The sequence below is a fragment of the Biomphalaria glabrata genome, chromosome 12, assembly GCF_947242115.1.
Source record: "Biomphalaria glabrata chromosome 12, xgBioGlab47.1, whole genome shotgun sequence".
NCBI classification, from domain to species: domain Eukaryota; kingdom Metazoa; phylum Mollusca; class Gastropoda; family Planorbidae; genus Biomphalaria; species Biomphalaria glabrata.
Window position 1 is genome coordinate 6,812,708 of NC_074722.1, and position 19,190 is coordinate 6,831,897.

Here is a 19,190-nt window from a genome sequence, read left to right on the forward strand (position 1 = left end):
GAATGGAGCTAGATCTAGTCCTGGCAAACCTCATTCAAACGAATGGAGCTATATCTAGTCCTGGCAAACCTCATTCAAACGAATGGAGCTATATCTAGTCCTGGCAAACCTCATTCAAACGAATGGAGCTATATCTAGTCCTGGCAAACCTCATTCAAACGAATGGAGCTAGATCTTGTCCTGGCAAACCTCATTCAAACGAATGGAGCTAGATCTAGTCCTGGCAAACCTCATTCAAACGAATGGAGCTATATCTAGTCCTGGCAAACCTCATTCAAACGAATGGAGCTAGATCTTGTCCTGGCAAACCTCATTCAAACGAATGGAGCTAGATCTAGTCCTGGCAAACCTCATTCAAACGAATGGAGCTATATCTAGTCCTGGCAAACCTCATTCAAACGAATGGAGCTAGATCTAGTCCTGGCAAACCTCATTCAAACGAATGGAGCTATATCTAGTCCTGGCAAACCTCATTCAAACGAATGGAGCTATATCTAGTCCTGGCAAACCTCATTCAAACGAATGGAGCTATATCTAGTCCTGGCAAACCTCATTCAAACGAATGGAGCTATATCTAGTCCTGGCAAACCTCATTCAAACGAATGGAGCTAGATCTTGTCCTGGCAAACCTCATTCAAACGAATGGAGCTAGATCTAGTCCTGGCAAACCTCATTCAAACGAATGGAGCTAGATCTAGTCCTGGCAAACCTCATTCAAACGAATGGAGCTAGATCTAGTCCAAGCAAACCTTTTGAACGCGAATAGATCTAGATCTAGTCCATGCAAACCCTTTGAACGCGAATAGATCTATTTTATACCGTGAACTCAGGAAGGGATCACCGTAACGTACTTATGGCGGACACATATCGAACCAATCAACGCTATCCTAAGAACTTCCATACAACAAAGCCAAAACTGAATGCATAATTTGAAGTTGAATATTCAATTCATCTGTTTTGCACTTTCACTAAGCTACAGTTTAATTTGAAAAACGTTTTTTAAAAATTATTCCCATTTAAAAGGCTTCGGGCGGTTTTATAGAACAAGTATTGACCCAAAGTTATCAATGTCCGAATGAAGCCTCAAGGGAAGCAACTCGTAACGTTCAGATCGTGTAAGGGAGTTAAGAACTGAGTAATATAAATTATTAAGTCATTTTCCCCGAGAGTTATGTTTTTAACCTCACCGGCTGCTATGGCAACAGTGTGTACGCTAAGTTAATAAACAGCAAGCGTTCTATGAAGGGCAACACAGCGTGGCCCGTTGTTTTAACATCTAGACAGTACAGTACTATGGGCGAAATACTGTCTGAGAAGGAAGCTTTTTACACCGCTTTAATTAAGTTTGATACAAACAGCCAAATTTAGACCATTACTTGAAGTTTTAATTGTAATTACATTCTACCAAATCAAGGTTCTACGGATGGAATTACACCCTAAACCTTTACAGAAACAAGTCACAGCTTTTTTTTTTAAAGATAATTTCTCTGTTATAAGAGCTATTACTTTGCTATAAATATTTAATGAATGATAGATATAAAAAAGGAGAAAAAAAAATGTCCCCCCTCCAAATAAAATATTGGTTACGCCCATGTAAAATCTACTAAAAGTAAATAAATTCAACTTTGGTGTTATAAATCCAGACTTGGAAACACTAAATACGGTAGTCTAGACTATAATACTTATCTAGTTAAAGATATGATATAGAAAATTCTAATTTGGTGATATAGAACCAGGGCTTAGAAACAAAACAACAACAAAAAAAAAAAAAAAAACCAGTATCCCCGGCCCTCCAAATCCTTAGCTACGCCACTGCTATCATTCATGTTTGTGGAAACACACCACATTTTATAATCTACCATGAAATATGTTCTACCCTGATGTAATATGATCTATACCAGTGTTTCTAAAACATTGTCCTGAAGAAACACTTCGTATTTAGCGGAACACTTTGCTTATGTTTTAGAGAGGTTAATTCACTTTGTTTTGCCTGCTAGTTCATTATTCCAGTAGTTCGTGGAAAACCCATTCAGGCCTCGCGGAACACAGTTTGGAGAAACACTGATCTGTTACTAATGTACTATGATCTATTCAAACGCACTATGATCTATACTAATGTACTATGATCTATTCAAACGCACTATGATCTGTTACTAATGTACTATGATCTATTCTAAATAATTATTTGTGCACTATGTTCTCTTATAATGTAAACCATTTAGGCACTATGTTCTCTTATAATGTAAATTATTTAGGCACTATGTTCTCTTATAAAGAAAACGCTACGTTCGTGTTCTAGCGACGTGGCTTGTTTAACGCTAATTCTTAAACTAACAACGAAATGACCTAGAACTAGATTCAAACCAAAGAATGCACTGAGGATAAGACAGGGAGGGCAGGGGGGGGGGGAGGGGGAAGTATCAGTGTGTTAGTAAGAAGACAAGTAGGTTATTTGTCACCTTGTCATTTCTGCGGAGACCACCTTGACCATAGGTGAACCTCGGGGCTGATTTCTTAAATCAACATTTGGCGAGCGTGGTTTGTTCAAATTGGCCTAAAAAAAGACCAAAAAAAAACGGCAAAAAAAAAAAAAAAAAAAACGGGGGAGTGGAGAGAAGACAAAACAGAAAAATTGAGCACAAACTTTGTACAAGTGCTGTATGTGTGTGCACGTGTGTGTGTGTATGTGTGACTACAAGCCCTGGTTCACAGCCTGGGCTCCAAGAATCATTCCATTCATTTTATTTGTTGATCTGTTTCGTTTTTTTTTTTGTTTCTTGTCTCACGCCAGTGAAAATATCTTTGCTTCGTTCGCCCACGATATTTAAATCAATAAGTGGCCCTCGGCTTGCAAAAGGTTGCACACCGCTGCATATGTGACTACTACAACTAACACACCAAGGGAAAAAAAAGTGTAGAAGTTTTTAAACGTATTTTATAAGTGATTTAGGGGGGGGGGCGAACTTGAACTAATCAAAACAGTCACACATTTTTCCAAGCGAGAAAGATTTTTTTTCTGACTAATATTTGTCAAATATTTTAAATATATATTTTTTATTCATATTATAAAAATCTAGTTCAAGATGTAAAAAAAGGAAAAGAAAAATTCATATAAAACTTCTGACAGATTTAGTCTGTCTCGTATGTACTCGTTTGTATTTTTTTTACTTAAGGTGATTAAACGTTTTGAAAAACTAGTGAGCATTGAAAAAAAAAAAGAATTTTGTGTTTTTAAAAAATAGCTAATAAAATAATTTGAAAAGTTAATAATTTTATATTAAAATCTGTTTTATCCAACAATGTAAAAAAAAAATACAAAGCTCTAATTTACTGATCTTATTGTTAAACAACTTAATATTATCTGAGTTCAAAGAATTCTATCAACTACAAATCAAGTGTGACCACAAAACGAATATGTCGCCCCTAGCGAACTGGTCACAGAAAGAGACATACATCTCTAAACGACCATCACAATATTGACATTTTTTACGTATAAAAAAAAACATTTTTTAAAAATGTTAAAATAATAATTCAAAGGAATGTGGGCTCGCCCCTGACTGACTCATAGAAAGAAAGATGAGGCATTCCGGCGAATATTTTGTGACTCATTCAACCGAGGCGAAGTCAACTCGCGCGCGAGTCGTGGACGCTGGAAACTGCTCAGAATGGACAGCATTGCTTATTCATGACTAATGATGACATGGGAAACGGTCAAGTAAAGCATCAACCTTTCGTCCCCATTTAAATAGGATACAGCTCAAATAGATGACATGTCAACAGGCCTTAATAGAGAGATCCAATACACCCTTTTAAACAGTCGTAAGGGAGAGAATCTTAGAAATACTCTGGGAGTAATCTACTACGCAAGACGATCTACATGTTACTTATAAAGCGTTCTTCTTTTTTGACTAGGAGTCCATTGACACGACACACGCGAATGAATTTAATGATAGATACAGACATTGAGGGGGAAAAATGTGCGTGGTTGCAAACACGCGTACGCAGAGAGTGTGTATGCGCCAGCACACGCCTGACCCTGTATCAACTAGAGAAAAAGCTCCGTCGTAAAGGCCTGTGACCTCTCCAAATCCATTAGCGCAGATTAACACTGCGACTATGAATGTGTGTGTGTGTCTGTTACTGTGCATGTGTGTTGTAAACTATACTTATGTTGTTTTAGTATGTAGAGCAACTTTTAGAGGAAAAATAAAAACCAAGCCGGGATGATCTTGGAAAAGAAGGGGGATGTTGTTTTTTCTAATTATTTCTAGGATATGACCGTTAAGTGTTACAGGAAGTAGAACAAAGCAGACGTGACCCAAAAAAAAAAAAACAATAAAGGGGAAAGCAATCCGTTTGAGCCTAAGTTCCGAGGAAAACACAGTTTCATCAGCAATCAGCACACAAAGTAGCGTGACCCAGTTTCTTGACCGCATGACATACTTTGAAAAGGTTTTTTAAAAAACTTCAAACATAAGCAAAAAGTCTGGCGAGGTTTAGCATGAATCATCCACTTTTGTGAGGGCAACAACAGTAGAAATCCTCCACATGACGGGTGTGTAGACAGGCCGAAGAGATAGGTAGACTGAACAATGAGAGACTTTGTTGGTAGCTGGAGACTTTGTGCAAGATTAGCAAAAGACGTGCGCAAGACAAGGTGATACCAAGTCAAAACCAAACGTGAATTCAAAAGTTCATGAATATTTTTTTTTTGAATACTTCATTAAATGATCTACCATACAGTATTTATCATCATTTATGATATAAGCACTTTAGAAGGGGGGGGGGACAAGTTTTTTTCAAAATCGTTTGAGTGCATTTGTGTTTGGTAAGGAACATGAAGAATTTTGGACTTAATAATAGAAGCCAATATGTGGAGAAATATTTTGTGTATAGTATAATTTGATATGTTAGGCTGCAACACTGTAACTGTTGAATCAATGGCCCCTTTACTTAGTGAGTATTGTATTGCAATACAGCCAACAACAAGCTGTAATACAAAACTACTTTACCATAAAATATTCAAGGGTTATATTACCAAAGTTTAATTCTTTGGTTTATAAGTAGCAGACGCTTATTCAGATATGTTGACTACCGCTTCCAAGGACAAATCTCCTACAGGAAGACATGGGATGGCAGATTGCTGAGTTGGACTTCTAGGACCATCGAGGCGATTAAATGATAGTTCTAGGAGCACAACAAAATGACCAGGTGCGTTGGTAATTCATTACATTTCTACACAACTACGTTTGTCTGATGAATTAAAATGTGTTCATATTACAAGAGCACTATCATAGTCCTACTAGTGACACCAAAGAAACACAAAATAGAGCAGTGAGATTCATTAACAAACGAATATTCACATTTGACTAGAGTAGCACCTTTAGTAAAATCACTAAATTTAGAAAGTCTTCAGAAGAGAAGACTCAAAAGTAAAGTAGCTAACATACATAAAACACTGAACCATAATTTTCAAATACAAAAACAAAATTTAATAAAATACTCAGAAAGACACAAAGATAAAGACACATATATACCATATACTAGGACAAATTTGTACAAATGCTCCTTCTTCCCTGGTGCTATTAGAGCATGGAATAGGTTGCCTGAGCTAGCCAGGAAAACATGTGACTTGGCAGAATTTAAGTCATTGGTTAACATGCATGACTATGTTGAACTAGGAACATGACGCGTAGAAATCATCTTTTTTTTGAAGTAACGTCTGTATTATATAAGATAAGATAAGAAAGAGTCAAGAGTGGGTCCCTAAATGTTATTTGCAGATAATACAGAACATGAGACAAGAAAGAAGTGCTAAGATACCAAAATGTTCAACAAAGATGGCAGGTTTCAAGTTTTGCTTCGGACAGGTTTAGAATTTAAAAAAAACAAAACATTAAGGACCACGTGATGCCTATGTCTTAAATACAAAGGTACATTAAATGTTTCAGCAACATGGATAAAACAATCTGCAGTGAACATTAACATAAAATATGACAGGCCAAATGTACAAGAAACATGCACACAAAAGTGGTTGGTAAAAGTGCACAAGGATGCATACAAGGCCAGCCCCACAAATCAATGTCTATATATAGACTAACATTCTTTTCTGGCTATCACTGAAGTCAACACAAATATACAAGTACATGTTGTTTAGAGCGGGATATTATTTCCTACATGGCAAACAAATAGTTTATTTTTCAAGGTCTGCTAAGCATGAGCAAGGCCCAGGTTTGCTACATCATGATGTAACCACCACAATGACCATTCGCCTTTTTTTTTTTGGTCCCATCGATGCCATTCAAGCTTGACAGAATTGTGGCACAGGTAGAAGATGTTAGTATCACCAATAAAATGAGACACGAACACACCCTCCCAATACATAAACCCAGGTAAAGGTACCAAATAGTATACTAATATGAAGCTACGACCATCTGAATCCCCTAGTGACACAAGCTCTATTTGTTTTTATTGTACAGTTTATGTTTAAATGACCATGAGATGTAGCACTATTTTAATGGGAGCTAATTACGAGGGCTCTCCAACAGATTTAACTAGAGCAGGGGTGGGCAACCTTTTTGTATCGAGGGTCGCATTTTTTAAAAATTGGCGATGGGGGGGGGGGGGGGCGCATATATATATATATATAATTTTCCCACCCCTGATCTAGAGTACTATCACTGACCTCCCCTGAAAGTCATTCTCTACTGGCCTACGAGATCAATGTTTGCTAGTTGATTAGTGGTGGTAGGGAGGGGCGGGCCTCATTAGGAAGTTTTTTGTAGATTTAAAAAAAAAAGTGTTTTGGTTAGTCAAGTGTCCAGCATCTTCCAATTCAGTTAGTGACCCCGCCCTTCACCCTTCACAAGACCAGAGTGAGGATAGCCGACAGGTGTGGCTTTCATTGTTGTGGGCCTCCCTACGGATCAAAGATCATTGGCGGCTTTGAGAATAGAACACCGCCAGCTAGCCCTAACCTGTAGATGAACTGGCCCAGGCCGAATGACAGAACTAGGGTGATCTTATTACAATGACAACAGGTTCAATGACTGTCACGTGATTTGCACATTGTTGACATGGGTTGCTACTAACAAGATGGCCGAAATAAAGTTTGCTAGATCTAGAGGAATACTATAAAAAAAAAATGTTATTTGAAGCTTACAAAAAATGGCGGAAGGTTACGTGAAAAGTCACACACACACACACCCAACCCAAACCAAGTATTTATTGATATATAAAAACTAGATCTACTAAAAATATATTTATACAATATATACATAAAAATACAAATAGTTATATGTGTGCTAGAATGATCAGGTAAATGTGTACTATGATACGTGTGCTCACTTCCTCAATCAGAATCATACTTTTATCTAAGTGATCACATGTCATCGAACAGTTCGATGTATCACTTCTTTAGCTTCTCATCACGAGGAATGTACGAATCAATAGCCAATCATTTCCTTATTTACGCGTGGCAATACTGACACAGACAAACAAATCCAATCATGTCTGTATTTTATAAAGTACTACTTATCATCAACAACAACAAACAAACAAACAAAAAAATGTATCATGAGTATACTTTTAAGTAGTCTTTGACTCGATGTAGGCTATTACATAACTTTGTTGATGTTACATACCTACCCCATGGTCTATCACTACATATTATATTGTGACAAGAATATTTGATGCAGTCATCGGTTAACTCGATAGACTTCGCCAAATATAAGATACAAAAAAAAAATAAAAAAATTTGACGATCGCTAACATAACTATAACGAAGCACACTAACTTACAAAAGAGAAATGTGAAACAAAAGTTGTTCACAGAACCTGAACTCAGTACATCTGGTTACTTTGCCACCTCTTACATTAATTGGTGTGTCAAACTAAATTTTAAAAAAATAATAATTATCAAAGCCAATTGAATTCAATGATGTCCCGAAAGATCTAAAACTAAACAAGTAGATGGTGGGTGGGGCAACCTTAATGAAAACACATCACAAAATTGCTTTGGGGGGGGGGGGTCTGAACAGGAGAAGGAGCGGTGTGTCATCGAAAGGAAACGAGATCATATACACACACACCAACCCCCCAGACAAACACCGATAATCCCTTGTCAATCTAGTCAGTAGACACCTGGGTTTCGGACATCTCTCCACAGGTAAATACATAGGTTAGTGACACAAAGCACAAAGACAACAAAGAGAAGAAGGCCATGTTAACCCAGAGCCCACCCATTATTAGTTGGTCACTACCTACGTGTAGTCTTTGCACTATTACCTGTTTGGTATTAAAAACAATGAATTTAGAAAGAAGTACGTTCCATTTTCAGTTATCTCCCCCCTGGCAAAATCACAGGCCTCATATCGTCTGCAATACAAAATCACAGGCCTCATATCGTCTGCAATACAAAATCTCAGGCCTCATATCGTCTGCAATACAAAATCTCAGGCCTCATATCGTCTGCAATACAAAATCACAGGCCTCATATCGTCTGCAATACAAAATCTCAGGCCTCATATCGTCTGCAATACAAAATCTCAGGCCTCATATCGTCTGCAATACAAAATCTCAGGCCTCATATCGTCTGCAATACACAAATCCCTCGACTAGTTCACACCCAGCCGTCAGTGACATTTCATATATACATCTATTTACATTTCACAAACTAAACCCTAAAAGTCACTCAGTGGTGATAAAAAAAATATAATTGCGTCTATAAATAGTAAGGCTCTAAAACAACAGAGTAGGTATTATAATGTGAGTGTAAAGGTCAAGGAGAGACTGGTATGGGGGGTCAACTCTACTCGACAGACCTCATTAGCATAATAATGATTATTTACAGCGAGCTAAGGAATACGTTGACATGGTCCACGGAGGTATGTCATGCCAAGCTATATAAATAAAAGACTTAGTTACTCTGAAGAACTGGAGTTTAAATAAATATAAACGCTGAAAGCAAACAAACTTCTGGAATCCCAACTGAAGTTTGGGTTACAATCCTTATGGGGAGTAGGCCCCCGAGCTGTGTTTGCTGGGAGCCTAAAAGTAAAAGCACGGACTTTCCCCCAGATACCCCAACTCCACAATTCAACAATAGCCAGGACAAGTGGACATTCTATAGTGAGCACGGACAGATAACTTAAAATACAACTAAGTGGAGTTGTGCAGTATTCAACTGTTATTACAGACAACACTAAAGACCTAGAATCTATTCTTCAGGTTGACGCGGATACACTGGTCATATATATATGGACGGATTGCGTTCACACAAATGAAAAGACACAAAATTCAGTCCCAACAGTGACAAAACCAAAACATCGAATACCTCAAGACTTGAGAACGTTCCGTAATGGTGTAAGTAAATTAGCACACACCTTTAGTTTAAAGTCTAAGACGATTACATAACATTATTTTGGTGCGACTTTTTGCGAGCTGGGAACAAAAATGACGTCACTCGCTCTTCTCTCGTCAAGACCTTTGTTGAAACCAACAACTCAGAGGAGGGGAGTGAACTTCCCTAGGTCAGTCTTTCTTAAACGCCCCCCCCCCTCCCTTTATTTTAGTCCAAAAAAATAAATAAATAGAATTTACTTAAGAAAAAAACAGACATTCGGCTGTGTTTTAACACTATGTTTGGGAACCAAAAGGAACTAATGAACGTTCATTCGTTAAACTCTTTTCGGGTGAAGTGTTTTGTGCATAATTAAATATTGTATAAACTAGATGTACGGCTCTTTTAGTTAGGACGTCGCGACATAAGTGGAAATGGGGGGGGGGGGGGGGGCGATTCTCTTATCTTATAAAATACAGACGTTACTTCAAAAAAGAAGATGATTACGTCCTACGCATCATGCATTTTAACCAATGACCTAAATTCTGCCAAGTCACTGGTTTTCCTGGCTAGCTCAGACAACATTCCGTGCTCTAATAGCGCTAGGGAAGACGGAGCTTTTGTACAAATTTGTCCTAGCATATGGGACGAGGAATGTGCCTTTATCATTGTGTCTTTCTTTTCTGAGTATTTTATTATATACTCAGTTTGAGAAACACTGCTCTAGGCGGTAAGGAGCGAACAGATGTAGGTCTGCAATAAGTAAAGAGATCTAATGAACTCTTCTAGAAGTAAAGATACATAAAGTGGAGATCACGTGTGACGTAATCAATGGATCTCAGAATAGTGCGAAAGAAAAACACAATCAGGGTGTTGCCTTTGTCCAACGAGTCCAAATCTATCTACGTTTTTAAACACCCCCCCAAGGGGGTCACTGTGCGTTCGAAACAAGCCATGACTGACCCTTTGACCGCGTGTCAATGTGGGCAACGAGGGTCATTCTGGAAAATAAATGACCGCCAGTCAGGAAGAAAAGACACCGATAAAAAGATCTCCCCCTCCCCCACCCAAGCCGGTCAGTTTGCAGAGAGTTTGACCACAATACTGGTTTCAGGTTTGGGGTGGGGTGGGTTGACAAGGACACCAATTTCATTCAGTAGTACGGTATTCCTTAGATCTAGTGGCAGCCGTGACGGACGAGCACACACACACTCAAGCAATGACTATTGTTAATTAGCAAGCGAAAAAGATTACACATGGCATTCCACACTACACACGCGTAACCTTTGAACTATAATAAATGCCACTACTTAGGTAATTAATAACTGACAGTAATTTTGGGGGGAAATAATCAGCATACAAGAAAACATTGGGTGCTGCTGGACGAAGCAGAAAGATCTATTTAAATTGTCCGTTTTTATTTCAGAGACGATCTGAGTTCACGGTAAGTCTAATCATATGATAAGTACAACTAATGTAAGAAAAGACAATAGAGCAGAGCATAAAGCTATCGGAAAGTTGCGATAATACTAGATCCGTGTTTTGTGCCAGTGGCATTATATGTTGTATCTCGAAATGTATTTAAGAGTCTTTATATAGTTTCGGGTAAAATCAGGTTCCTCGTTTTTTTTTTAACCAAAGCAACACTCTCCACAGCACCGTTGCTATGTAAGGAAAGTGCAAAAGGTCAGAGTGTGACCTAGATTTCAGATACCGCACATAAATAGTATCAATGAAAGGGGTTGGCTGAGGCGGTGAACTTACCTGCCAAGGAAAGAACGAGAATCACCATAGGATGGAATATCCTAAATCTAAATTGTAAATTGGAACAAATTAAACAGACTCTTATACACGATCTTTTTGTTATGAAATTAAAATCAACTTTAAAAACGTCGCTTATCAAATAGTTGTTTTTCTTTAAACAGATTAGAAAACACATAGATCTAAATCTACACCATAGAGACGATTACCAATGTATTTTTTTTTATATTTTGGATTTTTTGGCACATCGGCACAATTTAGGCTACGTCTAGTCTATTATCCTTCGATGACCAATGTGGATTATATGGATACAAGAGGACAATAATTGATACAAAAAACATCATAGATTGGCTTTTTTTTTTTTTTTGTCTTTTAACCTACTTTTATTTTCTCCACCACTCCCAGTTACTTTTATTTAACACAATGCTCCCGGTGCCGACTAAGTAAAGCATGCCCGATACTTTTTTATTTTTTATTTTTGCTTAAATGAAAGAGTTATTTCGAATGGTATATTGTTATTACTATTAAGGTATTTTAATGATACAAGTATTTAGACTTCAGACTGTACTGAGACATGGCCAACCCAACCAGAGAAGGTACCCGCATCTTATAGCTCAAGAGACTAGACACTGCTATTGTTCACACTACTGCTCACTTGTATTGTACCAAAGGCCTTAGACTAAAGTCACACATAAAGCCTTCCTCTGAGGGAATGACTTTTTTACCCCCTCCTCCTCTTCATTCAGCCCACCACACACTCCCCCTCAACATGCCAACCCAAGTTTGCCAGAAGCTAATGACCTATGAGGCCGGCCAGGGACGACAGTTCATGGCTTGGTCAGTTCATCTCCTTAACTGCGGATGGAGAAACTGAGTAAGGGAAGAAAATGGATGCGATGGCAAGAGTAACAACTTAGATTATAGATTCAGGCCATCTCAGAGGACGATAACAAATGAAGCAATTTACTAATTAGTAACACAAAAGAAGAATAGATTATATAGGTATTTAGAACACAAAAATGATTTTTTCATTGACGCCACATAGCTCCCTGTTCTACGTGTACAAAACTCAGTTTTGATAAGAACTAAATCCATGTTCTATTTCTTGAAAGATCCCTACTCATGTTCTCAAACTTTAAATAGAGAAGGTAATTTTGTATTCTAGTTCATATTAAAAGGTAGAAAACATTAAACCAAAGTAATGGAAAGTGTAAAAGAATGAAAATAACGGGCTTGAACTATTACAACTATCTCTTAGCCAACAAAATCAATGTCATATATTTATTTATAAATATAAACAATTAAAAGCTAGAAAAAATTGTCTGAATAGCCTGTGCTATACCCAATTCACAAACAATGAATTTTTAAAAATTCAAATCTATTATTATGGTATCAGAAAAATTGATAATGATAATGCATATAAAATTGTAACAACGATTAAAAACAAAATCAGAGCTCAAAAACGCAATTTAACAAAGATTTGTATTGTGAATTATTATTTGTTTAAATATCAAGGAAGAAAGCAATAAATTAAGATTTTTTTTAAAGCTAGTTTTTAGTTACTATGAAAGTTAGACAATTTTATTATTAGAGGGCAGAAAATGTCAGCTACAAAAGAAAAACCAAGATACAGGGAAGCTGCTAAATGTTAGGAGCTGATACATAATTTCAGTTGGTAGTTGTTGAAATTTAGTATGTAATATAATATCTCACTATCCTTATTAGAAATGAAAATGTAATAAATAGTTGTGTTGCACAAGGAAGGCAGTATGGAAACCAAGCCACAATATCATTTCTCAATGGATATCAACAATATCTGATCTACAAATATGACACCAGAGAACAGTGCAAGAGATAGATCTAGTAGTATAATAATGGAATACACAAACAAATTATTGACTGAAAGTAGTTACTATGAAAAAAACAACAAATAACAACTTAATACTAGAATCTATATTTTGAATATAGCAATAATAATATACACTTGAATCTTCACTAACCAAAGTCAAAATGTGATGTTTCTTTAAGTAAGGGATAAATATTCTACACTTCAATAACCATTATAAATTAGATGCTACTTAATTTAGAGTAAAGAGATTGGCTTAGACTCAGAAGAAAGTCATAAGGAGCTAATCCTTATTTGTTTGTTTTTTGACAGTAGATCTGCAACAACCATAAAGAAATAATTTTGGAGCTACATTTTGAAAAACACACAATCATAGACTAAAACTGACATTATATAAATATTTAAACAAAAAAAAAAAAACAACTACACATAAATCAACTATATCTAGATCTTTCCTTAATTGCCTAATGACTTCATTTGGAAATATTTCATTTCATAATAAGAAAATATTTTAATAATCTTAATTACTAATGAAGCCTAATTAATAATACAGACATTACATTTGATTACATTGACAGACCTTATTATCATTCTGACATTGATTCACCCAGACACAACTTAATACAAGTAGATTCTACTTGTTAAGCGACATCCTGATTATGTGATCTACCACAGCTAAACTAAATCTATATCTAGACTAGATCATTAGATGATAAAAAAAAGACCTATTATAATAGATATCTGAAAAAAAAAAGGATATTTATAGAGTCTAGTATATTTGGAAGTCTTTGTTCTAAATATTATTTTTAATAATCTAGAAAAGATTTAGACCTTGATTCTAATCTAGTATGTGATAGATCTAGATCTAGAATCTAGACCTAGTTGATAGATCTACATAGAATAATTAATATACCAATAACAAAAATTGACTAGATCTAGAGTAATCTACTTTTTGTCTTTTATCTATTCTAGAGACTAGACTGAAATCTGAATAGACTAAATTGTCACTAGATTTATGATTCTATCTACACATCTAGACATTATTTTATATATATAGTCTAACTCTAGATATAGTATATTTACTAGAGTATAAATTATAATTCAAAATTTAGTTCAATAAAGTCTTGGGCAGAACAAAGAAAATCAGCTGAGCAGGAAGGCAGAGTTAATGAGATGCATGATAGCCTATCTACGATGTGTGTCAAGATGAATACTAGACTGGTAGAGAGCACTATAATTATAATAATATTGTGACATTATTTCCTTACCATACAACGCCAAATGCACCATATCCTATCGGTCTGTCTGGGGTTTCTGATGCATAGGTTACGGGACTGATGATGGATCCTGACACAGGAATAGCCAAAAGTCCCACATGTTGATTATTGGTGACACTGGGGCTTGAGGAAGGGTTATGAAAAGCCATAACATGCCTTGAACTCGCTCTCTCAACTCTCTGCCCCACCACCGCCATGGCCATTTGCCCTAACACAACCGAGCCTGGTGTGCCCGCATAAATTTTTTTTTTAATCACAAATTTTTTTACTTCTGTTTTGACATGAATAAGACTTGGTGCTCAGGTATTGCTCCTTGAACAAATTTCAGTCTAAAAAGAGACTTATATGGTCCAGATAGGTCCAAACAGCTGAATGAACAGAGCCGATATGCGGACACTTCCTGACTCACACACGACGAAGCCAGCACACAAAGAAAACCAGTCACGTGACAACGCCTTACACAGTTCCCACAATGCACAGTGTTACTATGATTTTTTTATTATTATTATGGTGTAAAATAAATGTAAAATTAGATATCTATATAAGCAATGCAAGTGCCCAACGCATTATTTGGGTACATATGCAAGAATATTATAGACAATTATAAGTGTAATATTTTTTATTTACACATAGCAAAATAATAATAATAATAATGTCGCAGCTCTTAGTCTTCTAAAAATATGTAACGAGTCCTGTAGCGCCTCCCCTTTTTCCGGTGTTCACCTATATTTTCATAACCATTTTTTATTCACATTTATAATTAATGCAAAAAATCAACTATGAATAACTTAAAACACTTATTGAATATTTTTTATATGTTAAAACATTTTAAACAATGTTTGATTTTTTAACAGTCAGTAAGAAGCAATTAATAATCTGCCTGTCATTTGTGTCCAAAAATAAAAAGGGGGGGGGGGGAGTTTATTCAAGAAGTGAAATCGAATGTTAAATAATGTTTAAAATTGTTCGTTTATTTACTAACGCAAATATTATTGGTCTTTTATTGCACATTCACTAAATACATTTTCATCATTTTTACAATTCTAAAATTTAAATAATTAATTTAAGATAAATTTAAATAATGTTTAGGCTTTAAATCCTACGATTTAACCATTTCATTTTAAAACCGATGTTAGCAAAAATTCTTTAAACAACAGAGCTAGAATAAACTCTTTTAAATTTTTGTTTTACAATGTATGCACTTCACTTCAAAACACTACACTTCAAACAATTTTCAAACTTGCGTTGTTTATGTAGGTCTACTATAGAATGTCATTGAAATTTGCATAGAGGGAAGTAACACACGATATCTCTTTGTAGTTAATTTTATGAGCCACTCGTTGTCTCCCCTAGAAAAAAATATATTATTAAAAAAAAAGGTAACTGGCACAGAAAAACAAGATAATAGATTATACAAGAGATCTCATGGCAAAGGATAGTTATTGCGATATACTATACTAGTCGAATGGCTACGTAGCATACGCCGCTATTTTGCAAGGACTTAGGCTACTGCAACCTTTGCGTCCGCAGAATTCCACGCACTTTCATAGGACCCGCGCTAATTAAATTAAATATTAAATTAAACCATTTTATAACTTATAACAGATTTCCAGCGGCCTCCTGATTAATCAGGAGCTCCTGGAAATCTCCTGAAATTGCAAAATATACCAGAAAATATGAAAAGGTCCTGGAAATATCCGGAAATTATTAAAAAAATCTTTTGAAAATTCATATAAATCTCATGAAATATATATATTAAAAAAAAAAGACATTTTGAGGTGTCATTCAATATGGAAAGCGCCAATCCTAAGCGCGAAAAAAAAAACACGACATTTTGCAATGCCCGTAATTGTGGAATCTAGTGAAAGAAGCTTCTCGTGCCTCAAAATAATGAAGAATTACTTGTGGTCTACAATTCTCGTAAATAGATTGAAACATTTGGTAATTCTTGCTATTGAGCGTGATCTATGTAGGAAATAAAATTTTTATGATATACTGTATGACTTCGCTACACGCAAGGCTCATAAGTAGTTCTGTACGTAGTAAAGAATGAATAAAATGCAAAGATGAATTTATTTTCTAATACAAACTCTTAATTTTCACTTATTATCCGTATCCCTACCCAAACTTGGCCCCGCGAAATCCGTTTCGCATAGGGCTCTACAATGGTTAAGTTCGGTTCTGCTATTTTTTTTTTCGCCTCTTAAATTACCTAGGATAACTCCCTCCGTCCGACTTGCAAAAATAAAAGAGTGATCTTTCCATGGTGTCCAAACTCTTGAGCGTGCTCTGTGTCGCCTCGATAGTTACTACAGAGTAGATTACTCCCCCCCCCCCTTTTTTTTTTTAACATGCGGTAGAAATATAAAAAAAAGTGATATTTCTTGGTTACAACTGTCCGGCCCTGCTATTTTGTGACTACGTGTTCCCCCCCCCCCCTCTTGTTTTCTCGTGGACTATCCGCAGAAATAAGAGAGTGATCTTTCCTTTACTTCTTCTCGTTTAAACTGTTGCGGGAAGAAGAGAATTATATATATATATATATATATATATATATATATATATATATATATATATATATATATATATATATATATATATATTGTTATCAATGAGAAAGAAAAGGGAAGGCACCCAAGGCCCAAATAAATAGTATATAGCCTGAGAAAAAAATCAACGGGCGTAGCCAGAGGGCAAAGCTAGTTGTGATTTCTTTTTTCACACAATTAATTACTAAGAATAATAATTAGTCTACGTTCAGAACGTTCTTTTAAACGCTAATAACAGGGGACAGAACCAGGGGAAAGAAGAAGAGGCAGACGTCGAAAGCGATGGGAAGACACCAAAAAGAATGGACGGGTCTGCCATTGAAAGAGATTCTATTCAAAACAGAAGACACTGTCACAAAGAGGAATGGTAAAAAGACGGTCCAGGTGTGGTGCTGGTGTCCCAATGGTTTAACAGACGATAGAGCAGCGGTTCTCAACCTTTTAAGCTCGGCGACCCTTTTTTATAATCCCCAGCACACACATACAGCAATAGAAGAATAGACAAAACAGTCCACATATTTTCGATGGTCTTAGGCGACCCCTGGCAAATCGTCAATCGACCCCCCAAGGGGTCGCGATCCACAGGTTGAGAACCCCTGCTATAGAGGAAGGGGAATAACAGTAAAGATTAGGATTCTACATAATGTCTTTGTATTTTCTCGTCGTAACCTTGGAAACACACACATATACTTAAGAACACAGAGACCAATCGTGGATGAACTTATGGAGCTTCCAGTCATATTATCATCGTTAGCAAGAAGGGATACAGAATTTCTTTTGAGTGAAAAACTTAAATTTTTTTTTTATGCGTGAAAAAAAACAAACTTTAAAACGAAACAAAGCTTAAATTGAATGAAACTGTATTAATTATTTTCTACTAGTCGACCGGCGGAGTAGCATACGCCGCTATTTTGCAGGGCCAACCATAGGCCACAGCAACCTATGCGACCGCAGTGGGCCCAGCACTTTTATAGGACCCGCGCTAATTTTAGGTGTATAAATTATTAAATTAAACCATTTTATAACTTATAACAGATTTCCCGCGGCCTCCTGTCGATTTAACAGGAGGTCCTGGAAATCTCCTGAAATTGCAAAATATACGAAAAAGTCCTGGAAATATCCGGAAAATTATTAAAATCTTTTGAAAACTCATATGAATCTCCTGAAATATACAGACGAAAATTGTCTTTTTTTTTTCGCTCTTAAATTACTTAGAATAACTCCCTCCGTCCGATTTGCAAAATTAAAAGAGTAATCATTCCATTGTGTCCAAACTCTTGAGCGTGCTCTGTCGCCTCGATAGTTACTACAGAGTAGATTACTCCCCCCCCCCCCCTTTTTTTTTTAACGTGAGGTAGAAATATAAAAAAAAAAGAGTGATATTGCAACGGTCCTGCCCTGCTAGGTTGTGACTACGTGTTCTCCCCCCCCCCCTCGTGTTTTCTCGTAGACTATTCTTACTACTCGACAAAACTCTTAAGGGAAGTAGAGAATATATAGATAGAGATCTAGACTAACAATAATAAGAGTGTTCGATAGGAAATCTATATCAATATGACTATCTATATATATAATTCTCTTCATGTCTGAACAGTTTGGACACCAAGAAGTAAAGGAAAGACCACTCTTTTATTTCTGCAAGTCGGACTAGCGTTGAAGCCGAAAAAAAAAAGAGGGGGGGAGGGAGAGAACAAGTAATCTACTCTGTATTGACCCGTCACTAAATAGCAGGGCCGGACTCAACCATTGCGGGGCCCTATGCGAAACGGATTTCGCGGGGCCAAGTTTGGGTAGGGATACGGATAATAAGTGAAAATTAAGAGTTTGTATTAGAAATAAATTCGCCTTGGTATTTTATTCATTCTTTACTACATACATAATTATTTTACGAGCCTGGCGTGTAGCGAAGTCATACAGTCACATACAGTATATCATAAAAATTCTGTTTCCTACATAGATCACACTCAGTAGCAAGAATTACCAAATGTTTATATCTATCTTCGAGAATTGTTGACCTCAAATAATTCTTCATTAGTTTGAGGCGCGAGAAGCTTCTTTCACCAGATTCCACAATTACGGGTATTGTATAACGCCGTTTTGTTTTATTGCGAGTAGGATTGGCGTTTTCCATATTGAATGACACCCCAAATTGACAATTTTGTCTATATTTCTACATTTTTATGAGTTTTCAAAAGATTTTGATAATTTCCGGAGATTTCCATGACTTTTTCGTATATTTTGCAATTTCAGGAGATTTCCAGGAGCTCCTGGTAAATCAGGAGGCCGCGGGAAATCTATTATAAGTTCTAAAATGGTTTAATTTAATAATTTACATCTAGGATTAGCATGGAGCCTATGACAGTGCGGGACACACTGCGGTAGCATAGGTTGCAGTGCCCCAAGGCCGGCCCTGCAAAA

At 36.3% G+C, this 19,190-nt stretch overlaps 1 protein-coding gene across 4 annotated transcripts in view; it reads right to left on the reverse strand.

Moving 5' to 3' along the window:
- LOC106065260 (serine/threonine-protein kinase NLK-like) overlaps positions 1–14,860 on the reverse strand; it is a 60,487-nt gene extending 45,627 nt beyond the window's left edge. For 2 of the 4 annotated variants that reach the window (XM_056005086.1, XM_056005085.1), the window contains exon 1: positions 14,215–14,860. In XM_056005086.1, the coding sequence (XP_055861061.1) occupies positions 14,215–14,426 (212 nt within the window). In that variant the 5' untranslated portion in view covers positions 14,427–14,860. 4 annotated transcript variants of the gene reach the window in all.
- Positions 14,861–19,190: the final 4,330 nt, after the last annotated feature.